The sequence below is a fragment of the Onychostoma macrolepis genome, chromosome 06 (assembly GCF_012432095.1).
Source record: "Onychostoma macrolepis isolate SWU-2019 chromosome 06, ASM1243209v1, whole genome shotgun sequence".
NCBI classification, from domain to species: domain Eukaryota; kingdom Metazoa; phylum Chordata; class Actinopteri; order Cypriniformes; family Cyprinidae; genus Onychostoma; species Onychostoma macrolepis.
This window is the reverse complement of record NC_081160.1, coordinates 20,891,356-20,911,681: the sequence shown is the minus strand read 5'-3', so window position 1 is coordinate 20,911,681 and position 20,326 is coordinate 20,891,356. Positions and strand designations below refer to the sequence as shown.

Here is a 20,326-nt window from a genome sequence, read left to right as displayed (position 1 = left end):
GAAAAAAGTCTCTTATGCAGATCAAAGCTGCATTTATTTTTGTTTTAAAAAAAAACTGTATAAAAGTAATATTGTGAAATATAATTAAAATTTAAAATAACATTTCTATGTCATTTTATTTAATTTGTTTTCATTTACATTTAATTTATTCCAATGATGGCAAAGCTGAATGTTCAGTCATTACTCCATCACTGTCACTTCACTGATGAATAAAACTATTAATCAGATTTCATTTCATTTTAAAATGTTTTTTAAGTAATTAAAAACAATTAAAAATGCTTATTCATTTCAAAGTTTTACACAGCTGGAGTATCAAACAGTCAAATTAACTAAGAACATTTTCTCCAGAAAATGTGCAAATACTTCCATCTTCATTTTTAACATTATACTGTTTTATAATTTCAGTACTTGCTATTGTGAAATGTTTTGCTTTTGAAACAATGTGTTTGAGCTATGCCTCTTTAAAATAAATGCCACAGGGTTTGAAATTTTGTTATAATGCAAATAATTCATACATTTGGTTGAAATAATTTTATGGCCACTGTATATCCGTTCACAAATAGCCTGTCCATTCACATGCCAAGTTTCTTTTTATGGCAGTGCTCATTCGACACAACTGTGGTGGTGTTACCTCAGTGCTGAAGCTATGTACAACAGTCACGTTTCTTTCCATGCCAGAGCCAAACAATATTAAATCTTATCCAGGTGTTAACACCAGTCTTACGACAGCTCGAGCTGCAGCTATAACAAGGTACAAGAGTGTGAGTGAGTTTGTGTGTGTGTGGACCAGGATGCTTATCATGCCCTTATGGCACAATAATGCTGTTCCTGCTATTTGCGCATGCACACAAATGGAAACAAATGTGGCTCGTACACACAAAAACAAAACCAGAAACCAGATAATGACTACGCAGGGCTCAGATGGAAGGAGAGATAATGCTCTCCAAATACTCACTTCATATGGTCATTAGTGTAGTAAAACCAGACCGCTCTCATTAAAGAGACAGCTGTGAGTTTGCACTGTTTTTGATGGCTACCAAGATTGTAATGTAAATTCTAGGAAACCTAAATACTGAACTGGTTAGTTTGGCTTATAAAACAGTTGTTGTTTTTTTTCTTTCAGCAAACACCCAAAAATCCAAAACAATGTTATTATATTGATGCAGCTATTTCCTTAATGCATTTCATATACTCAGAAAAAAAAATACAAAGCTGTCTCTACGGTGCCCTAAGGTGTTGGTTAAAAAGCTACATCTTTGCACTTTATTTACCCCTAAATGGTACATATTAGTACTTTAAATCAACTGTGTGTACGTTTTTTACCTTGAAATATCAGTTTCAGAATAATTCTGACTGCTCACTGTCGTCTGTTCTGTTCTAAGCTTTCATCGATTTTGGACACAGCTTATGACTTCATTTAAATATCCTTGGAAAGCCCTATACCAGCACCAATAGTGCCCAGTTAAACTGGAGTTGTTTAGTCAGTGCACTGAAAACCAACTTCGGTTAATTTGGCCTCTAATGTTTCCTTATAAATAGGTTTTCAGATGCAGTATACAAATATGGCTCATTCTTTTTTGGTTCAAGCAAGTTAATTGCTGTTCTGTGTGTATGTGTCTGCCATTTCAAAAGGTGCTCACTTCAATAACAATGATCAAACAGGCACTGCAGCACCTGAAGCGCCAGAGCATAATTACATCAAGCCCTGTGCTGAGCCATAATGAGCAGCCTGCTGTCCTGCAGCAAGATACTGCCACGAAACAGAGAACGCAGAACAGAGAACAGAGAGAGAAAGAGATAAATCGGTCAGAGAAAAACAGCCTGTTCTCTGCTCTACCAGACACTCATTTGCTCTTCTGTAACTGCAGGCAAAGGGAAAACATGTCAAGTCCGTGTAGACGAGGGGTGATGATAAGTCACACATTTCTTTTGGAAATGTAAAACAGCTATGCAGATGGTTATTGAATTGTTTTTGTAGGTTGTTTTTAGCAAATGTGAGCACATAATGGGACTTGAGTAACTTTGTATTATATTCAAAGCTGGATTATCAACATTTTAACTGTGATGGTAATGGCAACCTCCATAATGACCTTCACTCAAAGTCATCAGCAACATCTCAATTTCACTAGCATTTTCCTTTGTGCTGAATTTAATTGAACAGAAAGCACAGGATGCAAAGAGGCTGAAAGCCCCTCAGGGTAAAAAGGCCCTTTTGAAAATATTTTCTCTCCAAAACACCAAATTAAAACGAGCACCAACACAACATTTTCCTAAACAACAGTTAGTTGCTATGCTCTGCAAAACATGACTTATCCATGTGGTCACTAAATTAAAAATAATAATGTGCCTTAAAACTGGTGCAATTTAAATTTTTTTAAATTTACACATTTATATAAACAGAATTATTGTGTGTGTGAAATAAACTTACCTTGAATTTTCATTTTAGAGCATTAACTGTAATTCCTATAGAATATTCTACCTCTGACAAGTTGACACTTGTTTTGTACTTTTGATTTGTGTGTGTGTGTGTGTGATTTTACCCCATCCTGCTGCTTTCAAACTGTGTTCCTTTTTTTTTGTTATATGAAAAGTGCAGTTCATAACATTTATATTTTTGGCACACAATGTAGGGCATACAACTATACATTTTAAAATATTTGTTCTTTAATAAATTAGCCCTGGGCATATTCTGTAGCATATTTATGTATTTTATTTATTTAGGCAAATATGCATAAGTAGTATATTATTATTGTTGTAAATTTAGTCTTATGATTTTCATGTTTATTCAAAAGAATAAAATCATTGGTTTTTCAATAACCAATTAAATATTTTGAAGTGGGACACTAATTCAACACAAGATCCAATCTGCTTTAAAATGCCACTAGAAATACTATATAGTTGACAGGGGAGGAAGAGAGGAGGATGCAGATTCTGAAACCAATTGTCTTCCATAAGTGAAAAGAAACAGATTTGTTCTGAAGCATGTGCAAAGTGGGCTCAGCAACTGTGACAAACAGAGTCATTTCCGAAACATGCCTTCAGCATTGTAGCTGTTAAATATAAATTGTTTGTTAAAAGCAGGAAAATGTTATTCGTTCCTATAAAGAATGTTTAAAAAATGAGTTGTACATGGTTTATCATTTGCTGAAGTTGTTATTTTGCATATTTCTTTGATTATTTGACAAGAAATCTTGTCCTATGTTAATTTTGTCTCTATAAGTGGGCTATCAGTTATATCCTATATCCTATCCTATATCAGTTTCTGCGAAGATATGTGAATTCCTACCAGGACTCATTCATGTGGTCATGAAGTCATTTGAAAAACTGGTTTTGGCTTATCAGAAGGACATCGCTGGACCCTTACTGGACCCCCCGCAGTTTGCCTACAGAGCAAACAGGTCTGTAGATGATGCTGTCAACATGGGACTGCACTACATCCTGCAGCATCTGGACAGATCAGGGACTTATGCGAGGATCCTGTTTATGGATTTCAGCTCAGCTTTTAACACGATCATTCAAAACCTCCTCCTGTCCAAACTAACTCAGCTCTCTGTGCCCACCTCCATCTGTCAGTGGGTCAACAGCTTCCTGACAAACAGGTAGCAGCTAGTGAGGCTGGGAAAATTCTCATCCAGCACCCGTACGATCAGCACTGGCGCCCCTCAGGGTTACGTCCTCTCCCCACTGCTCTTCTCCCTCTACACCAACGACTGCACATCTAAAGACCCCTCTGTCAAGCTCCTGAAGTTCGCAGATGACACCACAATCATCGGCCTCATTCAGGATGGTGACGAGTCTGCTTACAGACAGGAAGTTAAAGAGCTGGCTGTCTGGTGCAGTCTAAACAACCTGGAGCTGAACACACTCAAAACAGTGGAGATGATCATGGACTTCAGAAGAAACACCCCTGCACTCCCCCCACTCACCATCATGAACAGCACTATGGCTGCAGTGGAGTCATTGAGATTCCTGGGCAGCACCATCTCTCAGGACCTGAACTGCTGAGGGAATCATTGGTACAACCCTCCCCAGTCTCCAAAGTGAGCAAAAGGGCTGGCAAAATCACTCCTCACACCCAGCACACTCCCTCTTTGAACTATTGCCGTCTGGTCGACGCTACAGAGCTCTGAGCACCAGAACGGCCAGGCACAGAAACAGTTTCTTCCCTCAGGCAATTCATCTCGTGAACACTTGAACACTTAACAATAAACATGAAACACACAACACTATCCTACATTTATTTATTTAACACACCTAACATACCTGTACATACTAAATTGTCTATTTTGTATATTGTCTTTGTGCTATTTTGCACATTGTCTATTTTGTATATTTGTATATTATTATCTTTATTATCTGTGTCTTATCTTGTCACTGTCATTCTGTCGTTCTGTGGAGCTTCTGTGACCAAAACAAATTCCTCTTATGTGTAAACGTACCTGGCAATAAAGCTAATTCTGATTCTGATTCTATAAGCTGGTATTTTATACCATTTATGCCGCTCTTTTCCTGGGGGTCCGGATTTTTTTTTTAATATCCTGAATGTGGGGGTAAAATCCCCCTTTAGTCATTGCCTTTATTTTGAAATGATTTTCAGTAAAGCTTCTTTGATCATTTCTTTTCACAGTTGCTTCATCAATCATGTTTTCAATCAGCATAGACTTTGAACAACTTTTACTTTGTACCCTACAGCTCTGTGTGAGATATATAGCAATACTTTAAATTAATCATTTTCACTCAGTACTCCATTTGTGTTTATGTTTTCATTTGAATGTAGTACGCTTTTGAAGTGTCACATCATTTGTTTACATCCCTAGATTTTCTGTTTCCTACTTCAAAAGGCACGAAAGACATGAAAGAACTGAATGTTCCCATCCTGTATTCGTCTTGCAATGAACCCACTCCAGCTCAGCCTCTTTGCGCACTTTTTACTTCACAAAATCTCTCTGCATTGTTTTAAGCAAGATGAGAGATGAGATGAGACTGGATAATATAGTACATGTATTCAAAAAGGGTATTGACTGTTCTCTCGCAATATTTCAAACATCTTAAAAACACTCCTAATTAAAGCCATGTGCTTGCATGTGTGCTAGGTCACATTGACTTTGCCAAGGTAATCGTTTCCTCTGCTGTTAAGAGTTCTCTGTTTTTAAATCATTCTTTATCAGTGTACCTTTTGAAGGAGAAATAGGATACTTGATGAATGTGTCAATATAAAGAGTTAATAAGTATCTTGCTGAAATGGACAGTTTGAGTCTTGCTACATAGTTTTCTAATGGTCTCTGTAATTTTAGGAATATCTGAGAAATACCCATGAGAGAACTTATAGTTTTTGAGATATCTGAACTTCCTGTACTCTTTCACTCAATGTCCCAAACATCCACATACAACGTGCTAAAATCCTCCATTACGTCACATTCAAGCTACATGGGTGCTCATTATCGTGTTTTGAGAGATAATGGTTATTGACATGAAGCTCAAAAAAAAAACTAAGGAGATATAGCAGTAACCAAATGCATCTCTTAATTTAAATACTAAAAAAAATAATTAATGGTTTTAAAAGAATATTTTATTTACTTACTTACTTGCAATTAATTATTTTCTGAAGATATATGAATGGTTGACTACCCAGTTTTGTTTTAGGTTTTGAAAAGTGTCATAAATTACTCTTTTTGATCTCTCTACATATGTATGTATATATATATATATATATATATATATATATATATATATATATGTATATATGTGTGTGTGTGTGTGTGTGTGTGTGTGTAATGGGTATAAAAAATCTTAAGAATTAAATATGTATTCATACATATGAAGAGTTCAGATGCAAAAGCCTCTCTCTGACATTTTCTTCTAAAATGAGCATTTTTCTTAGGCTCCTATGTTTATGTTCAGTTATTTCACTTTAATGGCAACGAAAAGAACCTATTCATTGCCATTAAAGTGAAATTACTGAACCTACACATAGGAGCCTGGGTTGGGAGCCTAATAAAAATGCTCATTTTAGAAGAAAATTTCAAATGGTACTTACACTTAAAAAAATGCTGGGTTAAATACAATCCAGTGCTGGGTAAAATATGGACAAATCCAGCAATGGGTTGTTTTCAACCAATAGTTGGCTTAAATGCTTCTGGGCAGTAACCCAACCGCTGGGTCAAAACAACCCAATAGCTGGGTTTGTCCATATTTTACCCAGCGCTGGGTTGTATTTAACCCAGCATTTTTTAGAGTGAGAGGCTTTTGCATATGAACCCTAATATATATACAGTATACTGTATGTATATATTAAATATATATATATATATAAATCTTCAATTGCATTTTGTCTTAAAAATAAAATTAACAGTTGTCTGTTGGATCTACTAGCATGAGACCATTTGAATTTTATGATGTTATTTTATTCATAAATATGACAAAAATAAATATGGAACCAGTAAACAAATATGTAAACAACTCACATGTGGCTATTTATTCTAACAGGAGCATTTGTGGTTTGATATGTAATGTCTGCCTTAAAGCCAAGACACAGTTTCACTGTGGAACACATCGTAAATCGTTGGCAGTGACAGGTAATACATTGCACATTTATCACATTCACTTGTCATTTTGTGGATTATGAAGAGTGGCCGATACAAAAAGGAAATGCTGGAAATTTCACATTTTAAGTAGAAAGAACATACATCACCTCTGAAGTTAAGATAGCTTATATATAAACATATATAAATATACAGATTACATAACATTACAAGAGTAAAGAGAATACAGTTGGTTATTAGTGATGTTGATGGTCCTATTCTCATCACGGCTCAAATAAAATCCTAAACAAAAATCCGTTTCTGTCTGTAACAGTCATTTAGTTGTAAACTACATCACAAGTGTATTGTTTTCCCAAAGCCAATTCAATGGAATTTCAAGGTTGAAGAGTAGACGTGGGTTATTTCTGTTGATGGTAAAAACATTGCCTGAACAAAACCTGTTCAGAACATGACTGTCATGCTCAAGCAGTGATTAACTACACACTTTCAACGCTGCTGCAAATATAAAAGTGTTACAATCACAATGACTGAACCATCTAATGAACTCCACCTTTTTACTCATAAACGTGAACAAGCTTTACAAAGCCAAATGAGTGGAAGTCACATTATGACAAAGTTCGTCATACACTTTGTTCATCTAGGAGGAGATGGTTTGGTTAGGCATAACTAGGCAAGCACTGATTGTGGACAGAAACATGACGTTTTCCTTTCTTCTCTAAACTACAGGGTTTGTTGTCCAACAGTGGTTGAGACAGTTCCAGGAACAGTTTGGATTTCAGGAAGCGCCTGTACGAGTCCTTTTCCATGAGGGTGAAGATTTTACTCTGAGCCTCCTCAAAACAGGATGCGTCACACCTTTCCAGATTCTTTCTAGTGAGTTCTCTGGTGGCCGAATCCAAATTCACCTAAAAAAAAATAATGGAGATTTATGAGTACATTTTAGATGGGATAAGGGAATAGATACACTCCAGTCAAGCAGCGCTCTCACCTCGCTAGGGGAATTGGCTTCAACGTATCGCTCAAATATCTTTTTAGCATTCACATTCATCTTGTCCACTGACGTCTGCTTGAAATCTGCACAGGCTTCCCAGAATTCAATGTTCTCTTGACTGTACTCGGACTGTAAAAAGGAAGTGAAAGCCTTCCGACCGCCTGAAAGGAAAGAATTTCAGTGAGACTCAATATACTGAAAAAATAATAAATTGCATTATGTATCCAATAATATATAATATAATATAATATATGTTCCATTTACTATCAGAAACAGAAACAGAATTTTAGTTACAGTTTTAGTAATTTTGTTGTGTGTTTTTGTCATGTATTTTATATATTTATATTTAGTGTTGTCTATTTATTTATTTATTTTATTTCTGTTTCATTTTTAATTATTTTAGTGCATAAAGTTAAACTAAATGAATATGTTATAAGTTTGTAATATTTTATTTCAGTTAACATTTATTGTGATTTTTTAATTTTTTAATTTTTTTTTTTAGGTGACTATAATAACCCTGGTCCGAAGACATTCATATCTCCATTTGAACTCATTATTCCCAGGGAGCGGATGCTGAGGAGGTTTTGGAATGAAGAGGTCAGGACATTGAGTCTGGGGGGATTCTCTAAAGATGTCCTAGTGGTTGATGACCCCTGTAGCCCACCAGAGCAGAACACTCAAGCTCTTCAGGGGCCACCAGTGCAGTCTGCGGACACGTAGCACACACTCTGGTGCGTGAGAAAAATATGGTCATGACCTATCAGACTGACAGAAACATAGTCTCCTTTAACAGAGACTTTAATGAGGCCAAGGGCTCTTTAAAAGCAAATACAAGGCCGAATAAACAAGGGTCAGTGCAGAAGTCTCAAGCTTTTCATTAAATCCTTACTATGCTGCAGCCTGTTCATCATTAACACATGCTGGTCTCTAAGATTTGATCAGGATGATTGATTGATTGATTTATTGCATAACTAAATAATCTCGACACTTACCTTCATTTTTGATCAGGTTGTTAAATGATGTTTTCCATTTCTCAATTTCAGCAGGAGGGACTCTAGAATCAGAGGAAGGAATTAATAAACAAAATATATAAATGCTACTGTAATATCAGATTAGCTTCAGTAATGTTTAAATACTGTAATATCAAAATATAAAATATCTATAATATCAAAATTTGTACTAATGTAAATAATAAAATATTATTTAAAATATATAATATAATATAATATAAAAGTAAGCTTTGTTGGTCCAACCTTACCTGTTCACCACGGTGACCTTCGCCTTCTCCTTCAGAGACTTCTGCTCTTGAGGTGGATCTGGCTTTTGAAGCAGGAAGCCAATCTTGTGCTTTATGTCTTTGGCGCTGTTGGAGAATTAAACATATGATTAAATGAATCTTTTGGCTTTAGAGAATCAGTTATGTAAACCAATTATGAAAAACAAAAGCTGGTTTGAAGGAACTTTTATTTTCTGTTAAATATCTCTCAAACAACTGCTACTAATTTATCACAGAGATAAAACAAATACCTTTTCCTATTACTCAAAGCAAATTGTAATATCTTGATACCCAAACAACTGCTTTGCTTTGCTCTTAGTCCACTTCAGAGTATACAAAGCATGAAAACATATATCATCTTGAAAGTTGAACTAAAAATTAGAATATCACCAATAATTTCCAATAGGGTAGTTCATACCTTTTCAAGCATGTTGCTGGGAGGGCAGCGAGCCCTTTACACATGGTGCTGGTGTGTAATACAAATCCAACGCTAGAGAAAACGAGTCTTGAGTGTCACAACGCAGGTCCTCACAATCTCAATGCAGTCTCCTCCTACAACTGTCCTTTTATACAGCCCCAGCCCTCACAACACAACAGCCAGCCAATCACAGCAGAGGCATGAACAAAGCAGACGCAAAACCATGGTAATTTCCAAAGTTTATCAAAGGAAAGAAGTTTGTTGTACCTAGATCATTGATGTATAATAAACATGTTATGGAATTTTCGTGGTGTACTTGTCCTGCACGTTTTACATGCTTTATTTGCTTTTGGACTTTTTATGTTCATATGTGCAATAAAAAAATAAATAAATGAAATGAAATGAAACTAAATTAAATTAAATAAATGAAAAAAATCAGGACTTGACAGGTATGATTTCTTGCATCCAGAATCCAAAATTCATAATAATGTAATGTAATGAAATATAGTAGAATTTATAGTGGTTAACTGTAATTTATGTAGCTATGAATTTAAAAGTATATATATACAGTATATATATATATATATATATATATATATATATATATATATATATATACATATATATATATATATATATATATATATATACATATATATATATATATATATATATATATATACTTTTCTTTTTACCCATGTAGCATTTTTAACCAGAATATATATTTCCATCCCATTGGTATTAAAATCACTTTAAATTTTTAGTTTTTATTTTTCAATGCAAATCATTTCATCAGCAAATGTCATGTTTTTTATGTCTGACTGAAAATGTCATAATATTGCCTTTATTCACCAGAGCGGTCTGAACAAACAATCACAGCCCAAAATGTATTTGAACTCTTTGACTGACCTCCACGACACCATGCAGCCCCTAAGGTCACAAAAGCAACATTCTCTAAGTTGTCATATATGTGTGGTCTCCATACCCGGATTAATTTGTTCATACCCCCTAATGCCCTGAAGAAAGGAATCTGTGGCAAGAAATAAATATTACACATTAGGACTGCTACAAATGAAAATAAAGCTGCGCTCAAAGCAACTGAACATTTTGTTCTGTCCAAGTAATAGATCTCACAGAAAATTCTTCCTTTATGTCAAGGCCCCTTTATTATTTTGAACTAATCAACTAAATCAAGACACAAATCTCCTCAATGGAAAACAAGTATTTACTACAGTCTAAAAGGAAAAGGCAAAAGGCCAAATTCTGTAATGGTCTGGAGACAGGAACAGACTCCTAATCCCCGGCTGTAATGTAATTGCTGTCATTACCCTGATTTACATATCAGATCATGTTAGGTCTATATTTAACAGAGTGTAAGATCATAAATTATCCTCTCGCAAAGGAAATGCACTTCATGTTGAATTTATGGGAATATCGAAATCCTGCTAGCAATGATTTCATGAAAGAAAGACACTGCTATTTAGTAATATTAGTAACATTTCACAAATACATTTGGAATTAATTGAACACTGCATATTATAAAACATATCTTTATGAAAAATGTAGAGAGATCACAATAAACTCCACCAGTTTGCATCATCTCATCTCACTCCTCACATACTAACTTCATCCACAAAACCTCTTCTCACCCTATCCATTTCAATCTGTTGACACATCCATGCAAAGTATTGAACCAATCCAATCAATAGTTCTAGTCAGTCAGATGCCTGGAGAGATCTAAAGGAACCAAAAGACAAAGCAGCAAGTCTATCAGTTCCAGTTCATTCAACTGCACCAGCTATAGGCCATATAATGTGTGTATGAATGAACAATAGTTTAATCCAGGGCAAAGTGAGAATGTGATAACCAAGCTCATATGAGGTCATATTCAGGGGAAAAGTCACCTCCACCTTGTATTAGCCCACATTTTTCTTCTTATCATAAGTTACCTGGTCCCAGATGTGGGCTGTGACTCAAAGCATGTGCATCTTTCAGCTCCATTAAGCTTTAACTAGATATTGGAAACTTCAGAGGTCTTTTGCTGATTACACATTCAGTGCAGACTCCTGCAGATAAATGATTACTAGATCGCTAGATTAATCTGTAAACAGAAACAGAAACCACTTTCATTGCTAACCACAAAAGAAGTAAAATACTACTACCACTACTAAATAATAAACATATTTATTTAAAATTGTATTTATATATAAAATAATAATGTTGACAATATTAAATAAATAATTATTATTATAATATAAAATAATTCTAATATTAATTCAACAACAAAAAAACCCAACAATAATTAAACAATATAACTGCATGTATATTATTATTCACACGCAGTTAAATTGTTTATTCAGAGCATAGCATATTACCATTAGGTGGAATTTTGACTCTACCTGCCACTCTCCCTCTAACTACCTGCCAAAAAATCAGACTAAATTGCTGTTTTTGATTAGCATGTTGGAAAATAGCTAACGTTACATACCTCTGACCATGTCTTGAGGCTGCATGTGTAGATGTTTAAAAGCTGGACATGTGCCTAGTACAGAATGTGCAAGAGCAATACTACAAAACAGGGCAATTTCTGAAAATTGTCATCTGATGGCTACGTTTACGCCTCAAAGTTGAAATACAGGTCGATTACATGCAGACTTTTCCAAGATTGTAGCCCTGAGTTCTATTGATTTTTTTTGTTGTTGTTGTTTGTTTTGTTTTTAATTAATTTGTCCAGGTCTGAATAGTTCTTGTTGTGATTGTCACCTTAATATTCAAGGTTCAATAGAAGTCAGGCTCAATCAATAGCCTTTGTGGCATATACAGCAATGCTGAATGAATGAATGAATGAACGAATGAATGAATGAATTAACGAATGAAGGAAAGAAAGAAAGAAAGAAAAAAAGAATGAAAGAAAGGTCAAAGGTCAAAGGGGAGAACAAGTGAATGGGCCAGTTTTGGGATGAAGCAGAAATGTGAATGTAAATGTAAAAGCAGAATGTAAAAGCAGAAATTTGAAGATTATATATTTTTTAAAGCACTTATTAATTTGCATTTTAAAAACGTGTATCATTTGAGCTGTAAAATCATTGTTTTGATAGTAATTTTTACAGTCAACAAAGTTGTAAAATTGGATATCATTTTACATAGAAAAAGTTAGCAAATGTTTTTTTTTTCTCACACTAAAACGAGTCAACATATATATTGTTTTTTGTGGCTATACTTTTGAAACTTTGAGTATTTTAATGTTTACAAATTGTCCCTATTCACTTCCATTGTTACAGCCTCATGTAACCTAGACCTTTGCTTTTTTTCAAGAATTTTTGAAATCTAATCGAGATAATCAACACTGTATCTGCCACAAGTTCTGGCAATTGACCTTAACACGTACTGAACCCAGAAAATTCATTTAAACAAGGAACCATTGAACAATTATTGTGTGCAGTGTTTACGCTCAATTTGATGTGTAGGTTCAGGTCATGGTAAGTAGTTTGACTAGGATTCAAACTGTGGCTCATTTCACATGAAGGGATAGACTCCTTCAAGCTCGATATGTTATACATCACCTCACAACGCTTCTGAGTTCATACTTCAGTTGATGCAGACCGGGCGTATTGATCAAAGAACCAGACTCCAGATGAGAAACAAGCCTGTGAGGTGAGATCACCCCTCTTGGCTCTACAGTGTTTAATGTCGCTATCTCAGTCTATCAAATCATGGGTATAAAAAAAACAGTATGGTTCACCTCAGAGTATGTCATATCAAATCAGTTCCAGCTGCTATGTTTACACAGGAAATGGAGTCATGGTGGCCTTAGATTGTCCAGGTCATTTTTCACCATAAAACAGGATTGTGGTTCATCAGGGTCAATGAAATAAACCACAAACAATATTTTGTTGGTACAGTAACAAAATAAAAGAAGTAGAATTGTTCACTTGCTCTGTTCCAAAACAGAGTGAACTACCCTTGGAAGCAATATTTAGGGGGCTATGAAGACATTTAAAAAGGTAGCCATCATATTTATGTCGCAATCTAATAAAACTGTGCGATAAGAGACAAGCAATTTGTCTGTGCACACAGGACGTGACACGACTGCGAGACTTGACACAATCAATCAAATATCCTAGCCAATCAGGAGAGTGTGTAGGCGGGCCCTTTTTGCAAACATATTGCACTCACAATGAAATGGATAAGAACATTTCATCATTGTTACAAATACATACTTTGTGAGTAAGTTAATCTTACATTGAATAGACGTTTTTGTTCACACGGAGTTCACATTTTGAGCATATTGAGTATATTTTCATGATCTGAGTTCATTTATTAATTGTAGCTTTCAGTATGGCTGTAAAGGTCAGGCAAAATGTTATTCAAATTCACATTAGACCAGTTTAGCATAAAATGAAGCATTTAAACAGTAGGCTGAGATTATTGTTGTCTTAGTTTGTATGCTGTTGTTCCAGTCGTGACATCCCAGAATTAGAAACTGTTTCTGAAATAGAATTCCCTGATGTGTGTCACGTATCGTGGCTGGTTAGGCCAAAAACCGATTAACATGGTATTTTATTTGTGCATCGGGGCTGGTTAGGACAAGCTGGCATCACATGTACAGCATTATGTAGAAGGCATTGTGATATCAGTGGGAAAAAAATACATTTACTGTAAATTGGCAGATGACATTTAGTTTAGACTGAACAGTATAAATAATACAGCTCAGTAAAATTTCACTTGCTTGGCGACATGCTAACAACAAACTCTATCAAAATCAGTTGCACGTCGAGTGTCCCATTCAGAGCACTATTTGCCTGGCTTGCTGAGTTCCTGCCTATGTAGAGTGTTCCAAATGGTCACTTCCGTGATGATGCCTTAAAGGAGCAGTCACATTTATCATTGTGCATGAATTTTCATAGGCAAAATTCAGTCATTTCAATAGGAATCTATGCAATCTGTAATTTCGCATAAGGCTGAACATTCTCCCATAAAGATTTTGCAACTTCTAGCAAATGACCAACAGAAAGCTGCTTGGTTTGAAAGCGACTTCTAAGCTATGCATCACTATACTATTGACAACAGACAATGGATATTTTTGCCCACAAAATTTCGGTACTGTTACTGCACTTTTACAAGACACCTGCCTATGTAGGAAGCTTACTTGCTAGCTTTTTAAAAAGAGCTTAACAGCGCAACACACTGTGTTCCCGCCTTCACTCGAATCCCATTCTCCATTGTTACGCTAGAGTTAGTCCATCAGCACTGCTTTTACGCATTACCTTCAGTACACATTTCTGCTTGAATGAGAGACAGGTGCTATTCGGAAGTTTAGTCTTATCGGCCCCAGATAAACTGGGAGAGAGAAAAACACAGTGCTCAACACTCAATCAAATTCTGACTGAACAAGCTCAATAAAATGCTGCCATGGCCAGACATCATAATAACAGTCTTGTCAGTGCAGAAATTTCATTGTGCAGTCAATGAAGAGCTGCAGTGAAGCAACATGTGCAAGCAAATGTTCTGGCTTATGAGATTGTTCTGTATTTGCACTGTGTGTCCAAGCCACATTGTCTGTCATAGATCAGAGAGTTTTGTTGCGAAAGTAGCTTTAGAACAATTTTCAGTAATAAAGAAAACTGTAATCATTTTTCCTATCACTTATCAGATGTTAATACCATATTGCATCACACACACACACACACTCACACACACATGAAAACACAAAAACCAGCAAAGACATCATTCTATGCTTACGCTATGAGCTCAGTTTTATGAAATGATACAACACTCATGCCTCTTTGCTTTATGAAAACAGACACTATTAATACTACAACATTTAGTCATCGTTGTTCAAAACCCACAGACTTTTAAAGTCCACACAGACTTTATTGCTGGAACACTAAAGGTGAATTTTTAAAGAATATCTTGGCCACTCTTTTAATACAATGAAAATAAATGAGGACTGGGACTGTCAGGCTATAGAATATATGATAAGCACCATAAAAATGGCTCATATGAATTTTAAAAGTTATATGATAGCTTCATGGGAGAAAAAGGCTGAAGTTTAAGTACTACTTGGACTGAGTGTTCATGACAGAAGTAGTAATATCCAATTCGCTAATAGAGCATGCTTTTTTGAATCAGTTCATTGAATCTACACTGAACAAAATTATAAACGCAACACTTTTATTTTTGCCCCCATTTTTCATGAGCTGAACTCTAAACTCACTTTTTCTATGTACACAGAAGGCCTATTTCTATCAAATATTGTTCACAAATCTGTCTAAATCTGTGTTAGTGAGCACTTCTCCTTTGCCGAGATTCTCCATCCACCTCACAGGTGTGGCATATCAAGATGCTGATTAGACAGCATGATTATTGCAAACGTGTGCCTTAGGCTGGCCACAATAAAAGGCCACTCTAAAATGTGCAGTTTTACTGTATTGGCCGATCCAGAGCATCCCAAACATGCTCAATGGGTGACACTCCGGTGAGTATGCCGGCCATGCAAGAACTGGGATGTTTTCAGCTTCCAGGAATTGTGTACAGACCCTTGCAACATGGGGCCGTGCATTATCATGCTGCAACATGAGGTGATGGTCGTGGATGAATGGCACAACAATGGGCCTCAGGATCTCGTCACGGTATCTCTGTGCATTCAAAATGCCATCAATAAAATGCACCTGTGTTCGTTGTCCATAACATACGCCTGTCCATACCATAATGCCACCGCCACCATGGGCCACTCGATCCACAACGTTGACATCAGTAAACCGCTCACCCACACGACGCCATACACGCTGTCTGCCATCTGCCCTGTACAGTGAAAACCGGGATTCATCCATGAAGAGAACACCTCTCCAAAGTGCCAGACGCCATCGAATGTGAGCATTTGCCCACTCAAGTCGGTTACGACGACGAACTGCAGTCAGGTCGAGACCACGATGAGGACGACAAGCATGCAGAAGAGCTTCCCTGAGACGGTTTCTGACAGTTTTACAGAAATTCTGGTCTCAGTGGCTGGTCTCAGACGATCTTGGAGGTGAAGATGCTGGATGTGGAGGTCCTGGGCTGGTGTGGTTAAACATGGTCTGCGGTTGTGAGGCCGGTTGGATGTACTGCCAAATTCTCTGAAACGCCTTTGGAGACGGCTTATGGTAGAGAAATTAACATTCAGTTCACAGGCAACAGCTCTGGTGGACATTCCTGCAGTCAGCATGCCAATTGCACGCTACCTCAAAACTTGCGACATCTTGCAAAAACAAAAGTGTTGCGTTTAGCATTTTGTTCAGTGTAGTTTACAAAAACAGTGTTAATGATTCGTTCATGAATCTGATTGATTTGGTTCTCGTGTGACTCACTGATCCATTTGCGTAACAATCTTCCATAACTGGAGTGGAAGACTGTCAGTGAATAACGACTTGGAATATAGGACATGAGTCATAGAGACTAATTGTGATGGTCGTGGATGAATGGCACAACAATGGGCCTCAGGATCTCGTCACGGTATCTCTGTGCATTCAAAATGCCATCAATAAAATGCACCTGTGTTCGTTGTCCATAACATACGCCTGTCCATACCATAATGCCACCGCCACCATGGGCCACTCGATCCACAACGTTGACATCAGTAAACCGCTCACCCACACGACGCCATACACGCTGTCTGCCATCTGCCCTGTACAGTGAAAACCGGGATTCATCCGTGAAGAGAACACCTCTCCAAAGTGCCAGACGCCATCGAATGTGAGCATTTGCCCACTCAAGTCGGTTACGACGACGAACTGCAGTCAGGTCGAGACCACGATGAGGACGACAAGCATGCAGAAGAGCTTCCCTGAGACGGTTTCTGACAGTTTTACAGAAATTCTGGTCTCAGTGGCTGGTCTCAGACGATCTTGGAGGTGAAGATGCTGGATGTGGAGGTCCTGGGCTGGTGTGGTTAAACATGGTCTGCGGTTGTGAGGCCGGTTGGATGTACTGCCAAATTCTCTGAAACGCCTTTGGAGACGGCTTATGGTAGAGAAATTAACATTCAGTTCACAGGCAACAGCTCTGGTGGACATTCCTGCAGTCAGCATGCCAATTGCACGCTACCTCAAAACTTGCGACATCTTGCAAAAACAAAAGTGTTGCGTTTAGCATTTTGTTCAGTGTAGTTTACAAAAACAGTGTTAATGATTCGTTCATGAATCTGATTGATTTGGTTCTCGTGTGACTCACTGATCCATTTGCGTAACAATCTTCCATAACTGGAGTGGAAGACTGTCAGTGAATAACGACTTGGAATATAGGACATGAGTCATAGAGACTAATTGTGATGGTCGTGGATGAATGGCACAACAATGGGCCTCAGGATCTCGTCACGGTATCTCTGTGCATTCAAAATGCCATCAATAAAATGCACCTGTGTTCGTTGTCCATAACATACGCCTGCCCATACCATAACCCCACCGCCACCATGGGCCACTCGATCCAAAACGTTGACATCAGTAAACCGTTCACCCACATGACGCCATACACGCTGTCTGCCATCTGCCCTGTACAGTGAAAACCGGGATTCATCCGTGAAGAGAACACCTCTCCAAAGTGCCAGACGCCATCGAATGTGAGCATTTGCGACATCTTGCAAAAACAAAAGTGTTGCGTTTAGCATTTTGTTCAGTGTAGTTTACAAAAACAGTGTTAATGATTCGTTCATGAATCTGATTGATTTGGTTCTCGTGTGACTCACTGATCCATTTGCGTAACAATCTTCCATAACTGGAGTGGAAGATTGTCAGTGAATAACGACTTGGAATATAGGACATGAGTCATAGAGACTAATTGTACTATATTCATGATACTATATGGTGATTTGGTGTCCTTTCTGAAGCTCAAAAGCCTCATTCACTGGAAAAGAACAAGCACCGCATTATTCAAAATTACTTTTCTGTTCCATGCAAGAAAGTTTGAATTTTGAAGTTTATTTTTCAGTGCACTATTCCTTTAAAGACAGCCCCATCTTAAGCTTATAACTGATAAAAAAAAACACACCCCATATGAGTGTATCCGAGTCTAAAGTTCAGTTGCTGGTTATCTGTTGTATTTCAAAGACTGATGCCGTAAGTCAAGACAGAAGATAAATGTATTATAAAACAGGTGCCACTAAGCTTTCTCTACACCGCTCACAGGACGAGTGATGTTTATGGCCATTTACAACCCTGTTTCTGAATGGAAAATGGATTGTAATATGAAGGGTGACAGGAAGGTGACCTCTATTTATTTTCATTTTCTTTTTAAATATTGACTTGATATTGATGTAAAGATGTTTTCAGACTGAAATTCTGAGTCAAACTGTTACCGTAAGTTGTTTAATACTGTTGATGTGGATGGATTGTGCAGTGTACTATTCCAGTAAGCATACTGTCAGATGCTTCATGACACACTTAAATAATGACAAACAAACAAACCTCTTTGTCCCCCAACTGTCTGTGAGAGTGAGCAAGTGTTTGACCCATGCAAGGGAGCATGTGTGAGGAATTAATGTGGCCGTGTCTGTTAGCGCTAACATAAATAAACGTGGGAGCTACGTGCCAGGCAGCACAAAGAGAGTGGGATATTTGGCCAGATGGCGTTTAAGGACTCGTTGGCCCTTTCATCACAGACCTGGACTGTTTATGCATGTGTGTGTTTGGAAACCTGTGCACTGAAGACAGAAGAGATTGTTCCCTTAAATCAGTACATCTTCAGCACACTTTAAAGCAATGAGAGAGAATGAGGTTACGACATTCAGTTTTCATCACTGCTTGATGCTGATTAAGCCCCTTAACAGACTGAACTTCAACCCTAAGTGTTACAAAATCATAGGACACACAGTTTCTCCACAAATTGTCTCATCAACGAATTGCAAAGTAAAATTTGATTTAAACATCTCTGATTAATGTTCTCGTTGAACAAGCATCTGTTGTGAAATCAAGACTGACAAGATAATGGAATTGTTTTTCCACAATGAGATGGTCCATTTGATGAAACAGTCCATTTCTACAGGTTACAGAGGTGTGAATTCATTTATTGGGTTGAAATGATCAGAGGCTCTCTGTTTTGTGGCATGCATTTTAGAGCGTCATCTTCTTGGCCCCTGGCAGTCGTTCCCTCCATTTCATAGTAATGTAGTTCAGGTCACGTCTCATCTGCGCTATTAGCCGAGTGAACTGAAATGGCAGCAAATGCATCAGATAGTGAATGATATTGAGACTGAAATGACTCCCTTTTATACTTGTCCATTATTTTAGCTGATGTCATCCTGAAATTTCTATAGCTGATAGGACATATAGTTACAATAATCTAAAAGTTAGTTTTAGCAAAGTCGTCAGCCATCTGTTAAGTAATGAGCAGTTGTATAACATAATGTCTTTATTGATCCAATCGGCCTTTAAATTTGTAAACTGAAGTGTTGAAAAGCTGTAGGTTTTAGTTAATCTGGTTATAGTTGATATTTTAACATTCTTTTGTATTATGTTACTGTCGACATCAATATATTTAAGAAGAAAATTATTTATAAATAATCATGAAATCTGTTCTATACTTAAACATAAATTATTTCATAGCACAAAGAGTGTATTTTAAATATGTAAACAGGTATTCAGGAACTGTATCTATTAAAAAAATAAAAAATTTAAATGTGGACGACCTTCAAGTCAAGCCAAGTGAACTATTTCTATAGCGTATACCATACAGATTGTGTCAAAGCACAGAGATAATCAGGAAATAGCTGAAGCAATATGAAAACTGAGCTGTAAAACAGCTCTAAAAGACAATAGTGTCATTATTTACCTCAAGTCAGTTCAGATAAATAATGGTGTGAAGGTAATCAATCAACTCTAGTGCAGTTCTACAATAGGCAGCAATGTTGTTATTCAACTCGAGTCAGTTCAATGTTGATTCAATTTAGATCAAAACCAGTGCCAATGTTACAAGACACAGTTCAGTTGTAAAGCATCTCTACAGAAAACAATGCTGCCATCATCAAGCTTAATTGTGACCCTGGATGACAAAACCAGTCTTAAATGTCAATTTTTCAAAACGGAAATTTATACATATCTGAAAGCTGAATAAATAAGCTTTCCGTT

The 20,326-nt window shown here is 36.8% G+C and overlaps 1 protein-coding gene across 1 annotated transcript; it reads right to left on the bottom strand.

Annotated features, from left to right (window-relative positions):
* Positions 1–6,382: 6,382 nt before the first annotated feature.
* On the bottom strand, positions 6,383–9,343 carry rgs4 (regulator of G protein signaling 4). The gene is made up of 5 exons (XM_058779088.1): positions 9,228–9,343; positions 8,792–8,896; positions 8,526–8,587; positions 7,531–7,694; positions 6,383–7,447 (listed from the first exon to the last, which is right to left on the bottom strand). Exons 1-5 carry the CDS (start codon positions 9,269–9,271, stop codon positions 7,199–7,201), a joined length of 624 nt encoding a protein of 207 aa, XP_058635071.1. The 5' UTR covers positions 9,272–9,343; the 3' UTR covers positions 6,383–7,198.
* Positions 9,344–20,326: the final 10,983 nt, after the last annotated feature.

What these genes read in the sequence shown, in the direction of transcription:
- rgs4 (XM_058779088.1), bottom strand. Translation starts at nt 9,271, where the DNA reads ATGTGTAAAGGGCTCGCTGCCCTCCCAGCAACATGCTTGAAAAG. An exon ending in AAGGTCACCGTGGTGAACAG is followed by an intron (nt 8,588 to 8,791) that starts GTAAGGTTGGAC and finishes CTCTGATTCTAG; the next exon opens with AGTCCCTCCTGCTGAAATTG. An exon ending in AAGCCAATTCCCCTAGCGAG is followed by an intron (nt 7,448 to 7,530) that starts GTGAGAGCGCTG and finishes ATTTTTTTTTAG; the next exon opens with GTGAATTTGGATTCGGCCAC.